Genomic DNA, 16,973 nt, shown 5'->3' on the forward strand with positions numbered 1-16,973 from the left:
GCAAACAAATGGCTGTGCATCCGGCAGACTCAGCCTCTAAAGAGATCCCATTATCCACAATGACTAAAGATACACAGTGGGCGGGGCGTGGGAAACAGGTCTCATGATGCTACCGGGTACACAGGCTGTTACACACACAGTTCAGTAACACCTGTCGTTTACAATGGTACAAACCTCACCGAGAATTTACCTTCTGGGAGACCACCTTAACCATATGTTTCAGCCTACATAATGTGACATACAAGTGCCCATTAGTAAGAGACTGGCCACACAAAGCATGAAATCTCTGCATTGTTGACACGGAGCTGCTGTCTCTACATGGACAAGAAACATCTTTCATATATGCACAATTGATATATATATAATCCAAGATGAGACACATAGTATATGTGTGAAGAAAGAGAAGATACCTACATGCAAAATATAAATTTGGAAGCCGCTACCCCCATAGAACACTTGTTCATAAAACATTAAGCCATCATATACAAAAATTACCTAATAGAATTTTCTGGAGAAGTACATAAATACATAAGACATATCTCAGAACTAAAGCTATTATTCATTATATTACAATTCACAGAAGAAAGCATAGGATACGCTTTTGTGACCTTGGATTAGGATATCAGAAGCTAAAGCAGAAAATAAATAGATAAATTGGACTTCATCAAAATAAAAAAAAATGTAGTGCTTCAAAGAACACCATTCAAAAAGTAAAAAGAGCCAGAAATGGGATAAAATTGCATTTGCAACACAGACATAGTCTTACATCTCAATAATGAAATGGTGATATTTTTTATTGTGTGTGTTTTAGTTGGGTTTCTAATGTGATAAAACACTGATTAGGAAGGAAAGGATTTATTTGGCTTATATAGCCTGATCGTAGTTGCTGAGGGAAGTCAGGACAGGTACCCAAGCAGGGGCAGAGGCCAGAACCATGGAGGAATACTGTTTATTGCCTTGCTCTCTATGGCTAACTCACCTTGCTTATTCATACAACCCAAGACCACCTCACCAGGGAAAGCACCACCCAGACTGGGGTGGATCTGCCTACATCAATCATTAATCAAAAACAAATGCCCTATAGGTTTGTCCACAGGCCAATCTAATAGAGGCACTTCCTCAACTGAGATCCCCCCAAGTGACTTGATATAAACTACCAGGAAGACTGTTGGTGTGTGGATATGAGATATAGACGTGTGTGTGTGTGTGTGCCAATGTGTGCAGCCATGCACATGTGCAGAGTCAGAGGAGAACTCCGGTGTCTTGCTCTACCATTCCCTACCTTACTTCCTCAAGACAAGCTCTCTCACTGAACTTGGAGCCCGGTTTGCAGCCAGCAAGCCCGGGAATCCTTCTGTCTTCTGCTCTCAAACCTCATGCACAGTGCACAGCACTGGGGTTGCATGGTCACGTGACCACGCCTGACTTTTTACACAGGTGCTTGGGGTTCAGATTCAGGTGCTGACACTTCAGCAGCAAGAGCTCTTAGCCACTGAACCAGCTCCCCCAGTCCCTCGGCAAGAAGATTTAATAGTTCTCTAAAGCGGGGCTGGAGAGATGGCTCAGTGGTTAAGAGCATTGCCTGCTCCTCCAAAGGTCCTGAGTTCAATTCCCAGCAACCACATGGTGGCTCACAACCATCTGTATTGAGATCTGGTGCCCTTTTCTGGCCTGCAAGCATATACACAGACAGAATATTGTATACATAATAAATAAATAAATATTTAAAAAAAATAGTTCTCTAAAGCAAACATATAAATGGCCGATGAAGTCATACAGGGAAAGTCGCACCATTATCAAACAGCACAGTGCAAACCAAACCACAGTGAGGTACCACTTCCCACTCTCTAGGATCAAAAAGACAGTCTGCAGCCAAGGTTAGCAAGGATATGAAGAACCTATGTCCTCCTTATGCTTCTAGCGAGACACAGAATAGTATGATGTCATCATCCTAAATAGCCATCAGCTTTTTAAAACGCTAAGCACAGGCACTACCAAATGACCAAGAAGGTCTTCCCTTAGCTCCATACCCAAGAGGAATTAAATCATACGTCCACACAAACACGTGCAAATGTTCAGTACAGCATTGCTCAGAATGGCCCCAAAGCAGAAACAATTCAAATATTTATCAACTGAGAATATAGCATCTTGGGTACTTTTCGATTACTGTGATAAGACACAACCACTAAAGAAGAAAAAGTTTATTGGAGGCTTGCAGTTTCGTGACCATTGTGGCAGAGAGCATGGTAGCAGACAGGCAGCCACGGTTCTGAAGCAGTAGCTGGGAGTTTATATCCTGATAGACAAGCAAGAGGCAGCAAGAGGGCCAATTGGGAATGGGATGGACTTTTGAACCCTCAAGACCCACCCCCATGACACACTTCCTCCAACAAGGCTACACTTCATAACCCTTCCCAAATGGGTCCACCAAGTAGGGACCAGACATGGAAATATATGAGCCTGTGGGGGCATTGTCATTCAGACCACCACAAATGCAGAAATGAGGGTGGCATACAGAACTGGAGAGTGTACAGCTCCTGCAGAGAACCCAAGTTTGTTTCCCAACACCCACGTAGGGCAGCTTAAAATCACCTGTAACTCTAGCTGTCGGGCTAAGCCAATGCCTCTGACCTCTGCACTCACATGCAGATATCCCGACACAGACACCCACATATACCCATAATTTTTAAACGTAATTTTAATTTTAATTTTAGACTGATCTTGAAAAAGACAAGGTGATACAGTAACTAATTAGGAAGCTATTACTCGGAAGAGGAGCAAAATGAACCCTGAGAAGACAATGCTGAGTAGAACAGACCTCCTGTGATGTGACTGCAGCCATGTGTCAGTCCAAAGAGAGACGCCACAGTCAATCAGCGGTCGCCCGGAGCTGGGAAAGGCGTAGGGAGAGCGAGCCTCAATGGATGCAGGGTTTCAGCCTGGAGGGATGAACATATTCTAAAACTGACCTTAGTGATGGATGCATAACTCTGTAAAATAACCTAAACAACACAGTGTTGAATATTTTAAAGGGTGAACTGTGTAGACAGTCAAGTAAATCTCAGTGACGATGTGCATGCATGTGTGTGTGTGTGTGTGTGTGCGTGTGTGTGTATGTGCGTGTGTGTGTGTGTGTGACTATTACATTAACTTGTCTCTATACTCACAATCTTTCTGGAAATATTTATAAGAAATTGACAGTACCTAGTTAAAAAAAATAGCTTATGGACACGTGAAAAATTTTTTACTATCTATTCCTACTTCTTGTGAAGTTTGAACCACATGAATACACTATCTGTTTTGGATTTGGTTGTTTTGAGAAAGGGGCTCAGGCTGCCCTCAAACTTGCTATATAGCCAAGTATTACCCTGAGTTCTGCCTCCTGCATCTGTGTCCTGAGTGTTGAGATAACAGGCAGGGACCATCTTCCCGATTTTATGAACCCAGGCATTCATGCATGTTACACAAGCATTCTACCAACTGAACTACACACATTCCCCAGACCAAGATTGGGGGTTTTTTTTGTTTTGTTTTGTTTTGTTTTGTTTTGTTTTTTTGGCTTTGGAGCCTGTCCTGGAACTAGCTCTTGTAGACCAGGCTGGTCTCGAACTCACAGAGATCCGCCTGCCTCTGCCTCCTGAGTGCTGGGATTAAAGGCGTGCGCCACCACTGCCCGGCCAAGATCTGTGTTTTAAAGAAGTAAATAAATGCCAAAAATTCAAAGTAGATCACTAAATTTGAAATGGACCTGGCTGCCCCTCCTGGAACCCACCCAGGGCTGGCATTGGCTACTCCAGCTGGCTGTGTTCCCCCAACCGGGTGACTTTAGGGGTCACATTCAGCAGCTCAACACTCCTCCTCCTCAGCTATATCAGCATTAGGCCCTTAAAGCCCTACTGTAGCTGGAAGCGAAGGGTGGTCACCTCTGACAGGAGAAAAACTCAGCCAAGAAAATGGAACCAGAATGTGGGAGTTGGGGAGACCAAGCAAGCAGCCGCAGAGCATAAGTAGGGGTGCACCCTGCAGGTGAGCCTTGACGCCTGGGTTGTAGCCAGGGTTCTAAGGACATATCTGACTTTTGACCTCTCTTCTGCACCTGCTCCCCAGAACATGAGAAGTAACTAGAAAAGCAACTAAACTTGAAGAAATGGTAGAACTGGACCCCAGGATCGCCCCTGTCCAGTCATGGCCTCTGCAGGATCCCTTACAGAAGAGGTACCTGAGTCCCAGGTTAGCTGGGGTCTCGATAGAAAAGCCTCCATTGCCTGTTACCAATGCACCCTTCCCCAGCAAGCTGCCCTGAGCACAGCACATGTGTTGGGAGCCATGCGGCCTAGTTTCAGACCAGTATATGAGCTCTTGTCTACCGGGTCTCCAGATGAAGCAAAAGTCCACGGGACAGTCTCACTTAGCAAGAACCAGTGGACTTCAGGACAGCACAGAATACTGCTGGGACCACGCAGCCTGCGTGCTCTCTCACAAAACTGATGATTATCTTGGCAGTTTTAGTATCATTTTATCAACCCTGCATGGGACAGATGTGATCATTCATGGAAACCCCATTTTTTTCTCAAACATTTTCCCCTAAGATTTCTTGGGAGCTGATGCTTCTCAGGTTTCTTGTCCTGGGATGCCAGCTGTCACTGCAGATCCCGGGAGCTGTTCTGATTCAGCGCTGACAGGACCCGAGGCAAATCACCCCTATTTCTGTAAATATGCTTTGAGTAAGATTGTTGTTCTTGAAAATGTATACCTATGTTTATCACCTCTAGTTTTGTAAAGACAGGATGTACCTGGCTCAATATTTGGCCAAGTTAGCAAAATGATAAGTATTGGGTTTGGTTTAAAGATGTTTCGATGTAAAAGTTGGGGGAAAAAAACATATTTGACATATTTGTTTTTGCCGGAGGTTTAACATTGGAGGCTGGGAAAAACTTGTTAGTATGGAAAAACATGTTTGGTTTTGATACATAAATAAAGATGTCTGGAGCTATTGGGGACTGGCCACTTGTGTGACACTCATCTGGGGGTCGGACAATTCATTTCTTCATGCCAACGCCCCTTCCCCATCTCAGGAACCTTCCCCTGAAGCCAGGCTGCAGCACCGCAGCATTCAGGAGCTCCATCTGACAAGTGTCCGCCATGTAAGGTAGTCTCAATGAGCCAGTAATATCTGAATCTCATCTTGTTCTACTCCAGATAGGGAACTTCAATTAAACACGGTCACATGAAACAATGACTTTAGGATCTCCAGCAGCCGGGCTCTGCTTCAGCCGCTCAGCCTGGGCCTCCTGGAGGCTGTGCTGAGATTCTTTGTGGACACCCACTCCTCACCTGGTCAGGGTGCTGCCCCTCCCCATGCTGCTGCCCCAATGTACCAGCATGGACCCAGCCCTGTGACTCAAAGCAGCAAGTCAACAACTCAAATGCCACCGTGCCCTGTAAATACAGTGACCCCTTGAAGTGGAAATGGTGTAACGTAAACATGGGAACAAACATGATGACAGATGGTGACTAAGCACTGCCTTCAAATCAAAGGCCCCAGGAACGGTGCATGGAGGCACTGAAAGAGCTTAGCGGGTCAAGGTGCTCGCTGAAAGACCTGATCACCTGAGTTAGAGCTCTGGAACCCACGTGATGGAAGGGAAATATTAACTACCACAAGCTTCCTACACAAACCCACCTCAGCGCATGCTCACCTACATGTGCAAACACACAATAAATAAACGCAAAAAAATAGCACACACACTTGTGCACCCACACAATAAATCCAAAAATGTAAAAATAATAATAAAAAGATCAGTGCCATGCCCAGCATAAAGGGGGCAGCAGCAGCCAGCTCCTGTCCCTTCCTAGGCTGAGGTCCACTGCCACTATACCACTATGCATTCTCACCTAGCAAAAGGAGAGGGACCCCAAATCTTTACATTAAGTATTCTCGGCTCTTCCAGTTTTCAAAATCAGTATCAGATCCAAACCAAACAGACTAGCCTACCTGTCTGTGGCCTGAATTTGCAAGTCCCAGGCCTTCTGTTGGCAAATTTGTCTCAGTTTCTTAGCTGTGGTTTCTATGGTCTTGAGTGCCAAGCATGGGTGATATTTAATAATTCCACTCTAAGCCTATGAGCCCTGACAGATGTAATGATACGCCCATCAGCCAAGATCACCCCTCCCTCTTCCCTGGCAATTTTGCCATGATCAGCAAACCAATATGCTTCCTTTTCTTACTCCTTTGGGATTGGCAAAATGGTACCAACTGCAGATAGATCCCAATACAGGCAGTCAGGACCGTGGCCTTAGGTATTAGACAACATGAGCCAGACAAACCATAAGATCTCAACTACAGCTCTAGGAGCTTCCAATCCAACCGCCACCTGACCCGTCACCCTCGCACTCTGCAGGATGGTCTCTCTTGTCCTCCCAAACAGATACAGCACACCCTGAGCCTCCAGATGCTTTCTTTTGCTCAGCATCGCTCAGCCCTCCGGCCTTGCCAACTGGTTCTTCCAACACTTTTTCCAGGTCTCCTTAGACACCATGCACCCCCATTGCACCCAATCACTCCTTAGCCACTCACTCCGTACCTAAGACCTCCTCTGGACCACTCTTTTGAAAACAGACCTTTAATTCACCCTATGTTATCCCTCAGTTTCCTCCAGCAGGCCAAATCCCCTGGAAAGCATTGGGTGTTTTCCAAATATATTTCAACAGAAGAAGCATGAGTTGGGTCCTTCCCCTTCCCCATTCAGCTCTCGCCTTTAAGCAAGACACATCCACATTGTCAGTGACTTGATTTGCTCACCTGTAAAATAGGAACCCCAATAAAGCACCCTTACCTGGAGCAGGAAACATAAACCGCCCAGCACAGAACTGTGTAACAATGAGGTCCTCAGGGAGGAAGATAGTTCTATTTCAGGTTATCTGTCTCAGAATTCCAGGCTACCATCCCTCACTGACTTGGGAAAGTCAAGCAGGAACCTAAAGCAGCTATTCACATCCACAGTCAAGAGCAAAGAGGATGCATGCATGTATGTCTACTGTTCAGTTCATCTTTGCAATTCTTAGCCAATCCAGGACCCACAGCAGGCCAGTTCCCATATCAGCCAACTCAATCAAGACAACCCTTTCCAGACAAGCCTGTAAGACAATCTGACCCCGACAACAACTCACTGGGACTCTCTTCCCCGATGACTCGAAACTGTGATGACAGCTAGAACTAACCGTTCCACTTGCTTTGTCTATCCAAGCCTGGAAGAAGCCCTCCTTCCCACTGCTAAGTCCGAATCTCCCTCCTCTACTACAGAGCCTTCCCAGGCCACTCTATCTCCAGCCAACGCCACTTGGCTTTGATTTGTGACTCCCTGCTTCCTTCCCACCAGATAGCAACAAAGGTGCTATCTTCCCTTGCCTACTGATGTTCCTGGGTCCCTGGGGTGCTCCCTGTTCAGCACAGCACCCTGTGTTCACAGAGGCACTTGTGAAACATTAGCAAGAATGCACTGTCTCTTCAGTCAAACTTTCTCCTTGCTGCTGGGCTAAGTGTTAGAGAGACCCATTTGACAGGCCAAAGGCAGCCTGCCATATCCTGGAGGCCCAGGGAGAGGACACAGCTGAGCATACAAACGCCTGGGGTTACAGTTCTCTTAGCTATGGGTTTCTGTTCCAGCTGTACAGTGCAGAAGTGGGGGGTGGGGTCCTGCGGAAGCAGAGCCCTGAATGTGAAGAAAGCTCACACCTGAGAGGTTCCAGGGCCCAAGGCCTCCCACTTCTGGGGGAACACTGCCAGAGTCCTCTGTATCCTGCTCTCCTCTGAGCCACACCTACCTAGAATGGGCTTCCTCCTCCCCACAGCCCCAGAATATAAACATGAAGTTTGGATTCCTTACAGACTGCCCTCAAATTAGGAGATATTGTTGTTGCTTTTTTAAATGAAGCCATAAGAAAGAACATGATTTTAAACGCCTGCTCCCAGAATGTCCCCTTGCAAAGGTTTAGACCTAAGCATGCACCAGAACAGTAAACACACAACTCAAGAAGTACTGCTTAAATCCAGGAGGGTTTCCCTTCTGGTGGGACACATTCACCCCACCCTAGCCCAGCCAATCCCATTTCCACTTAGCCTTACACATGTCTGGTATCACAAGAACTTACACCGGCAAGAGTATAAGTGCCAGGGCATCTATGGAAACTCCATGTGAGCCAGGGGCTCAGGGTTACATTAAAGAGGGATTTGTTCTTTTCCCTTTTCAATTTGTTAGAAGGAACTAGAGGCAGGTGCCCGTGCCTAAAAGGCCTATTCATAAGGGTGGTCACAAGATACCATCTTTGCTGGGGAGCTGAGCAGTCAAAAGGGCTCAGCCGAGATGATTACCAATTTCACTTGAAACATGCTCGGAGGTACACACGGCTGCCTGATTATTTTGACCATACGGCTGCCTTGCTCCCGAGCAGAAACAAGACAAAAGGTCGAGCAGAAACTACCTCTGTCTTCAGAAGCCATAGCTTTTGGTACCGTAGGACACTCGGTTGCTTGAAGGAGAAACTGGGATGTGGTTGACATGTTATCCTAGATATCCCACCAAGCCTCAGAAGCATGTACTGTATGTAATTAATAGCAGAGAGTGGATACCTAGCATGGTTCAGAGAACGCTCACATTGCCAACAAGCAAACCAGAAAGCCAAATCTGAGAGCAGCTCAGCCCTAGTACCCTTGATGCTTATGGCTACATAATGGTGATTATATGTGTTGCGTGCACATGCAAACATCCAAACGGGTGTGCACATGTGTGTTGACACTGGTTGTGTCAACAATTACTCTCCACCTTGCTTTCTGAGACAGGTTCTCTCACGGAGGCTGGCCAGTGAGTTGGAGAGGTCCTCCTGACACACCCTGCCCAGCCCTGGAGTAAGTGTTTATATTTAACTTTTCTCCTTATTATAATAAACAATAATAATAATAGAAAATTTGGGAAACACAAGGCAAGGAGGAAACTTTAGCCCCTTCTCCAGGACCTAGATAGCAACTTGTGCATGCAAGGGGTCACTGTCTCCAGAACATGGTGGCTATTCCCTCGCCACCACACCAGGCAATGCTAGATCACCTCAACTTTGTCTTCCCGATCCCTGGGGAAGAGCCAAAACAAATCCTTTCAGACAAGAGATTTTACAGAGATTTTGAAATAAGAAGGGGTTGAGCACGCAGCCACCAGAGACAGGAGAGAAACAGTGCCTGTACAGTAAAACCGGGAGAGCAGCCAAGCCAGGGAGCGGGGAAGCTGCGGTTTCAATGTGTAAAGCCTCCCTGGCTGGCAGCCACATCACGGGAGAGTAAGGTTCAATTCTCAAAGCTCAATGAAAGGGATATTATAGCGGAACCCCTGGGGCAAAGGGTCTCTGTAGTCCTGGGTCTATGAGTGTCATATCCTTGAATCCATGCAAGGCTACCAGCACCCAAAGTCAAAAAGGTAAGAAAAATCAGTTTTCTACTCCTACACACAGCTCCTTAAAAGAAAAAAAAAATCTTCCCTCCTGCTCTTTCACGAAAGGCATCGAGCAGCCAACCCAGAGATGTCCGCCCACCTCCAAGACCTCCATGTGATACCATGTGATCACACCCACCAGAAGGTGCTCTAGAATCTTCTCTCCAGATTTGATCTCCTACCTAGAGTTTCCCTTGATAGTAAAATATTAACACATGGGGCAGGTAAAATGGCTCAGTGAATAGCGGCTCTTGTCACTCATCCTAAGGAACTGAGTTCAGTTCCTGGGTCCCATATGGTAGAAGGGGAGAACTGACTCCAACAAGGTGTCTCTAACCTACACACACAGACAGACAGACAGACAGACAGACACACACACACACACACAGAGAGAGAGAGAGAGAGAGAGAGAGAGAGAAAGTTTTTTGTAATAGAAAGTAAAACTAAATAAAAATCAAAAAGATTTATTAATACATAGAAGCATCATGAATGCTAACCCTCTAAAACCAAAGCCCAACCAACTAACTCTTGTAAGGTGCCTTGGTCTCGGTCACAGCATTTTATCACCAAATAGAAATATAACTAAGACAGGGATTTCAGATGAAATATGGGTCCTGGGGTTCAGTGGGTAAAAGTGTTTGCCATACAAGCATGAAAGCCAGAGCTCAGATTCCTAGAACCCACTAAAAAAGAACTGGGTGTGCCTGGGGAGGTGCCTGTAACCCCACAATGGGTGGGTGGAGACAGGAGGATCAACAGAGGTTTGCTGATAGGTCATCCTTAGCTGAAAAACTGGTGAACTCCTAGATCAGTGAGAGATTCTATCTTAAGAGGACAGAGTGGAGGGCCACAGAGGAGACACCCAGCATCTTCCTTGGGTCTCCACATACATGTGTGTGTTGGCACACACACAAAAGAAGCGTGGGAAGAGAGAGAAGAAACGGAGACCAAAGCAAGGAGATGCTACAGTATATCCGGCACATGGGAAAGCATCAATTATCCTGAGCGTTGGTTACAAACAAAGGAACCCCAAGCATGGTTGCACAGAGCATACCCTGGTACCCAACCAGGGAAACCGAGTAGGAGAACACAGGAATCCCATCGCCAGAGGTATGCCTTGTTTTCCTACTGGTCTTCAGACATGTCCCAGGATACAGTGTGCATGCATGAACACATGACTCAGAACTGTAAAGGAGTCCAGGTGATACAGAATCATGCCATGAATAGAATCACATAAAGGAAGAGTCGCCCACGTGTTAATATATTAACATGTGTACAGGTATGTGCACATGTTAATATATTTCTTTGCACATTCATATATGCATGTATTTATAACTGAGTTCAATGAACCCAGACATTCACGCCGCTTTATAATCTGCTGCATTCAACAATGCATGGCCAATACTGCCACTGTCACTGTCTTTCCCATAGTCCAAGTCTTATTCAGTTCACGCCACCACCGTCCCACGTCATCGCTTTTAGCAGCTCTAGAGAATTACATATCCTGTACCTGCCCTGTTGTTATTACATAGCCCTATGCTGACATAGCCCTTAAGGAAGGAAGGGTCTTTTTCGGCTCACATTCTGAAGGTACAGTGCAGCAGGGTGGGGACATCATTGTGGCAGGAGCCGCAGTCAGGAAATAGAGAGACAGGAACACTGATGCTCAGCTCAGTCTCCCCTTTCACTCCAACTGGCACCCCGGCCCAGGCCACAGGGCTGGCCATATTTAAGGTGTATCCACTCACCTCAACAAACCCAACCTAGGGACTCTGTCATAGACACGCCTAAAAGGTCATCCTCTGGATGGTTCTCAAGTCTGTCAAGTTGACACTCAGTATGAACGCGTCACAGACTACCATATTCTTCTCAACAGTGTCCACTGCTGGGTTTGTCTTGGCTTTTGTGTTTTGTTTCAGCAAGGCCATACTGTGTACCAGCTAGCTTCCAACTCATGATCCTCCTGCCTCAGCCTCCTCAATATTGAAATTACAGGTGTCCCCAATCACACTCACCTCTACATAAGTGAGACAGAACTGCTCTGAAGACCCTAACATGCACGCATTTCCTCTTCTTCTAATCGTTAGCACCAGAAAGAACATCAAAGTGAAAACTATGTGGACCTTAGCGGGGTGGCTGCCTATCTAAAAGTTCCTGGTTTCACGACATGGATCTTTCCTTTTACTAAACTTGGATCCAAGTTTTTTTCTGTTGTCTAGCAAGGTGACTCCATCAGGGAAGACAAACAGGAAGACAGAGCGCTAATTTAAAAGCAAAGATACCACACTCTCTTCCCCAGTTTTTCTGCATGGCTAAGACAAGGAACAGGTACCACCCAAAACCCCTACCCCATAGGCATCCCACATTGGCCGTGCAAATAGTCACAGGGGACACTTGGAGAGTCATCAACAATGTAAAATACTTGGGAGGTCAACATTCTTTCGCTAAAAATATCTTTATTAAATGCCAGCCTATTCTTGGAATGACACTAGGTGCTAGAGAGCCACGGAAGCCCTGCCCTTAGCAGTCGGCAGCCTGGTATTGCAGAGGGACCGGAAATTCAAAACTCAAGTGGGTTTGGGGAGCTTGAGTGAAGGCAGCCTGACCAAGAAGTCTTCCCAAGTGAAAACACAGGAGGGTCAACAAAGAGATAAGTTGGATAGACTTGGTATCCCAGGGGATCCAGGCGACAGGCAGAGTGGGACAACATGTTCGGCCAATTTCTCTCTTTCCCAGACCATTATGTGAGCATCTGTTCTCCACCCTGGCCTCCTGGTCATGATGCCCTGCCTCACCACAGGTCCACAGCGCTGGGGCCCAGATACCTCTAAAACCATGAGCTCAGATCAACAGTTCGTGCTCAGCCCCCATTTTTATCAGGATTTTTGACACAGCAGCATGAAAAACCAACACAGTATTTTTCCCTAACTTTCTGAGTTCGTGGTACATTTTACACAACCAGAGCCTTCGGCAATACATGAAAAGCAAGAGTCAAACATGGTGGCTCGTGCCCAAAATCTTAGAACTTGGGAGGCTGAAACAGGAGGTATATTGGCTGGTTTTATGTGTCAACTTGACAGAAGCTAGAGTCATCGAAGAGGAAGGAGACTCGGTTGAGGAAATGCCTCCATGAGATCCCTCTATAAGCCATTTTCTCATTTAGTGATCAATGAGGGGGGCCCAGCTCATGGTTCTATAAGAAAGCAGTCTGAGGAAGCCAGGAGAAGCAAGCCAGTAAGCAGCACTCCTCCCTGGCCTCTGCATCAGCTCCTGCTTCCAGGATCCTGATCTGTTTGAGTTCCTGTCCCAACTTCCTTCAGTAATGAACAGCAATGCTAAATAAAGTGTAAGCCAAACAAACCCTTTCCTCCCCAGCTTGCTTTATGGTCATGGTGTTTTGTCGCAGCAATAGAAATCCTAACTAAGACAGAAGAATTGCTTGATCTTGAGACCAGCTTTCTAGGTTCAACAAAAGAAACAGAAACCTAAAGACACAGTTAAACCTGTCAGACACTTATGCGTGTATGCATGCTTGCTTGTACTCATGTGAGTGTGAACGTGTGTGTGTGTGAGATAGAGAGAGAGAGAGAGAGAGAGAGAGAGAGAGAGAGAGAAACATGTGCCACTGAATGGCATCTCCAGCCCTAATTTTAATATATTTAACCCATACATCGAAATTGTATAATTTGAAAGAAAATAACATTACTTCAAAGACTTAGAAAAAAAGTCAAGCATCCCTTAATAAATTCCACGTGTATCTCATTATTACAGCACCTCCCAGTTCAGAAAGTTATGTTTCCAGTTCTCCAAAACCAAAGGTGGTTAATGGTTACCAGATAGCAAAGGAGAAACCGGGGCCTTATAGGATTGGAAAAGCCCATCCGAGAGAGAGAGAGAGAGAGAGAGAGAGAGAGAGAGAGAGAGAGAAAGGACCACATGATGCCTCTTGAGAGCCCTTGGAGTCCAGCACAGCTAAGGGCAGAGGAGCACTGGGCAGAACTTAAAGGCTCAAGAACAAACACAATGCCAATCATGAAGAGACGGCCTTGCCCACAGGTCCAAGAATTTGATGTAGGAGATTGAGAGAATCAAAGAATGAGACCATCACTCAGCAGAAGAGGGAGGATGAAGGGCAGAGCAACAGGGATCAGCCAGGAACCCCAGCCTAAAGAACATCACTGTGACCCAGGAGACAAGGGGAAGGTGCAGCCCAGGTGAAAGCGGTGGTCGGTGGGACCACTTCACCAGGCAACGTTTAAACAGGAATGAAATGGTCTTGGGAATTCTGGGTGATTGGAAGACCAGGACTCAGGGCCTACAGCTAAGTAATGGAAAGCAAGCAGGTACAAAAGACCCCTAGCCAGCAGCCCAGTTGTTCTGAAAGCCCAGTTAATCCAGTCCACAGGGGGAAGATGGCTATAGTTAACAGTCACAGAACAGAGCACCCCACAGCAGAGTCGAGGTGCAGCTCCGCCTTCAGCCATACAGAACCATGGGGTGTTCTGAAATCCAATACTTGTCCCACACTCCGAGGAGCAACATCTCCAAAAGAACACCAGAGGACTGGGTACCATCAAGGCCCTTCTCTGCTGTAACACTACAGATCCTATCTCCATCCAGATCCAGATTGGCAGTTCTCTGCCTGGAGACTCAGCTAACAAGCCTGCCTTCCCAGGAAGAGGATATGATCACAACCAGAAGCCATTTATCTTCTGAAGTGGTCTCCTTCCTTCCACACCCAAGCCAAGGACTCTCCCTTCCAGGCCTGAGTACCACATCTCCGACTTAAACTCATTGCCCTGCCCCTCCCCCCCCCCCCCCCAGCAACACACACATCTGGCCACACGATGCCTTGTCTTCTCCCCAACTCTTGGGTAATAGAGAGCAGACTGGCAAAATAGTTCAAATGCCTTCTTTTAAAAGTATACAGCTGTGTGGGCCGGGACTATTTTGAGCTAAATGCTTCAGCCCTCCAGGCTCAGAGCTGTTTGCTCTAGACGTTCGCAGACTCCAAGTGAACAGTGAGGAAATCAGCAAAAGACATCGCTGCCTCAGCTGAACGCCAGCCCCTCCTTCTGCACAGAAACACTAAGAGGGGCATCTCACCCTCAAGGACTCTTTGCGAACTGGGCAATGCAGCATGGTGGGATATAGGGTGTAGTGGCAGAGACAGACACAAGGTTAGGGCTAAACAGGCCAGATAAGAAAACAACGACCCCATTCAGCTGTCCATGAAAACCACTCAGGGTCCAGCATACAGTCTTGGAAGATGCAGAGAACAAATCCAACCATAAATAGGAAAACACAAGCCGGGGCCATGGGTATAAAAGGAAATAGCAAGAGATAAAAACAAGACTCAGAAGAACTGGTTAAGAGAAGCAAGGTGAACTGGGCCAGTGTATAAGGGCCCAAACACCTCACATAGGTAATTCCATGCCTACGCTCTGGCTACAAAGACCCAGTGAGGTTCATCAGCAGGAATGAGGGAAGTGGGAAGGTTGGGGTGAGCCAAAGCAGGAAGTGGTAAGGGAACACGGGACCACAGACCCTCTTCTCTGTCCTCAGACTACCGGCATTTCATCATATTGGCCCCAAAGGAAATGCCTAAACTTAGCGTCAAAACTAACAGCACCTCTTTGCACGTAGTTCCTAACCCTGACTTTCCTGGGTCTAATTTCTGCTCTTGCCCTGTAGATATTCTCCAAAGGTACAAGCCCCTTGCCCTATTCTTTGCTAGCTCATCAAAATAGTATAGTATGGGACAGAGGGTCAGTAACCACCCCCCCCCCCCACACACACACACACATTTCCTGGCTGGTTGGTGGGAATAACAGGATGTATTTAGCTTTTTTCCTACAAACCAGGATTTCCCTAGCATTCCAGAGAAATGGCCAACTGACCTCCCCTGTGAACCCTCCTGACTCACTATTCCAGCGATTGCCTGGATTTCCTGGACACTTTCTCCTTGGCCTTGAACAACCTACAAAACCCCCCTGAGGTCTTCTCAGGCCCCTGTAAGTGTGCACTGGGACCGCTCAATCTAGAAGCTCAGCAACGGAAAGTCACCGCAGCTGTCGAGGGTCACCAAACCTCCTGAAGCCTATTATCAAATCAGGTGCATAGCAGGCGTCCCCGGGTTCCTCGGGCATCCCTTTCTCTCCCTTTTTCTGTAGGTGAAAAGAGGGGACTAGCGGGTGGGATAGGGGGAAAAGAGCTGCAGAAGGTAGGGGGAGAACAGGAACGAGGTTCACATTAGAAGAACTCCAAATTATCCCTCCACCGCTGAGTACCTGTGTAAGCCAGCCACCCCTTTGAATGTTATACCTCGTCTGTAAAGTGGGCATAAAAATAAATTCCGCGGAAGGTGGTCGGAACTCAGAGAGTGTAAACCGTTGAGTAGAGTAAAGCAATGGAATCTCGGACCTGGGACACACCGAACAGCCTTAAGGGGAAACGGTTCCTGAAATGTAACCAAATACACGCGCCCGCCCTCCGGATCCCAACCCTCGCCGGGAGAGCAGAACGATGCGCGTCTGGCGGGAGCGCGCCAAGACGGAGCACCTGTGCGCGCAGGTGGGGCCGGCGCGCGGGGGCAGCAGCATGGCGACACCGCCCGCCGAGCCAGCTGAGCAAGGCGCGGGGTGACGCGACCCACCTGAAGACGCGCAGCAGCAGGCAGGCGATGAGCAGCGCGCTGAAGGCGCACGCCACGATCACCGCCGCCTTCAGGGTGGGCAGGTCGCGAAGCAGGCTGGAGATACGGGTCACCACGGCGTTGCCGCTGCTGTTGGAGCCGCCCCCGCCCATCACGCCAGGTCCCAGCCGGGTGGCATTCCCCAGGCTAGGCGGAAGCTGGTGCTTCGCTTCGGGCTCTGAGGCCGAGGCGGACTCGGCTGTGCGAGCGAGGACGGCGGGCGCAGCCAGGAGAGAGAGCAGCAGCACCAGTAGCGGCGACAGCAGCGGCGGCGGCGGCGGCGACAGGGCGCTCATGGTGCGCTGTGCGCACGGTGCGGAGGTCTGCGTCCCGGAAGCCTGAGCCCGGGAGGCTTGCACCCCGGAGGCCTGCGCCGGGGGCTCCCGCGGCCGAGGCGGCTGCGCGGTGCTCAGCAGGAAGCTGCAGAGCCCGGAAGAACCCGCGCCGCCGCCGCCGCAGCAGCAGCAGCCACCAACACGTTGCACCGAGTCATTCGACGGGCTTTGGCCCCGCGTGGGCGGGGCAGACCTTGGCTGGGTCCCCGCTGCGCTCCGCCCCTGGGTGGCCCCAGGCTGTTCGAGACCTGAGACCCCACCGAGAAATCCTAATGGCCTGGCTCACTCTGCTCAGAGTAGTGTGCTGAGAGGCTCGCACGATTTCTCATTCAATCCAGCAGCCCCCTCTAGAAACAGGTATTCTCTTGTCCTCATTAGCTGATTTAGCACGCAGAGCCAGCTCTCGGGAGCGCAAATTTCCCACCTGGAGCTTGTAAGCATTTTACACTTCTGCTGGTGAACTAG

General features: G+C 48.1%; 1 protein-coding gene across 1 annotated transcript in view; it reads right to left on the reverse strand.

Moving 5' to 3' along the window:
• Fam174b (family with sequence similarity 174 member B) overlaps window positions 1-16,723 on the reverse strand; it is a 42,609-nt gene extending 25,886 nt beyond the window's left edge. Inside the window, exon 1 of the mRNA XM_041658332.1 lies at window positions 16,135-16,723. Coding sequence (XP_041514266.1) covers window positions 16,135-16,469 — 335 coding nt within the window. The 5' untranslated portion in view covers window positions 16,470-16,723. The remainder of the gene's footprint in view (window positions 1-16,134) is intronic.
• Between the last annotated feature and the right edge of the window lie 250 nt (window positions 16,724-16,973).

Source organism: Microtus oregoni, unplaced genomic scaffold (assembly GCF_018167655.1).
Source record: "Microtus oregoni isolate MIOR12 unplaced genomic scaffold, Mior012 000000F_ref0000247, whole genome shotgun sequence".
Lineage (NCBI taxonomy): Eukaryota > Metazoa > Chordata > Mammalia > Rodentia > Cricetidae > Microtus > Microtus oregoni.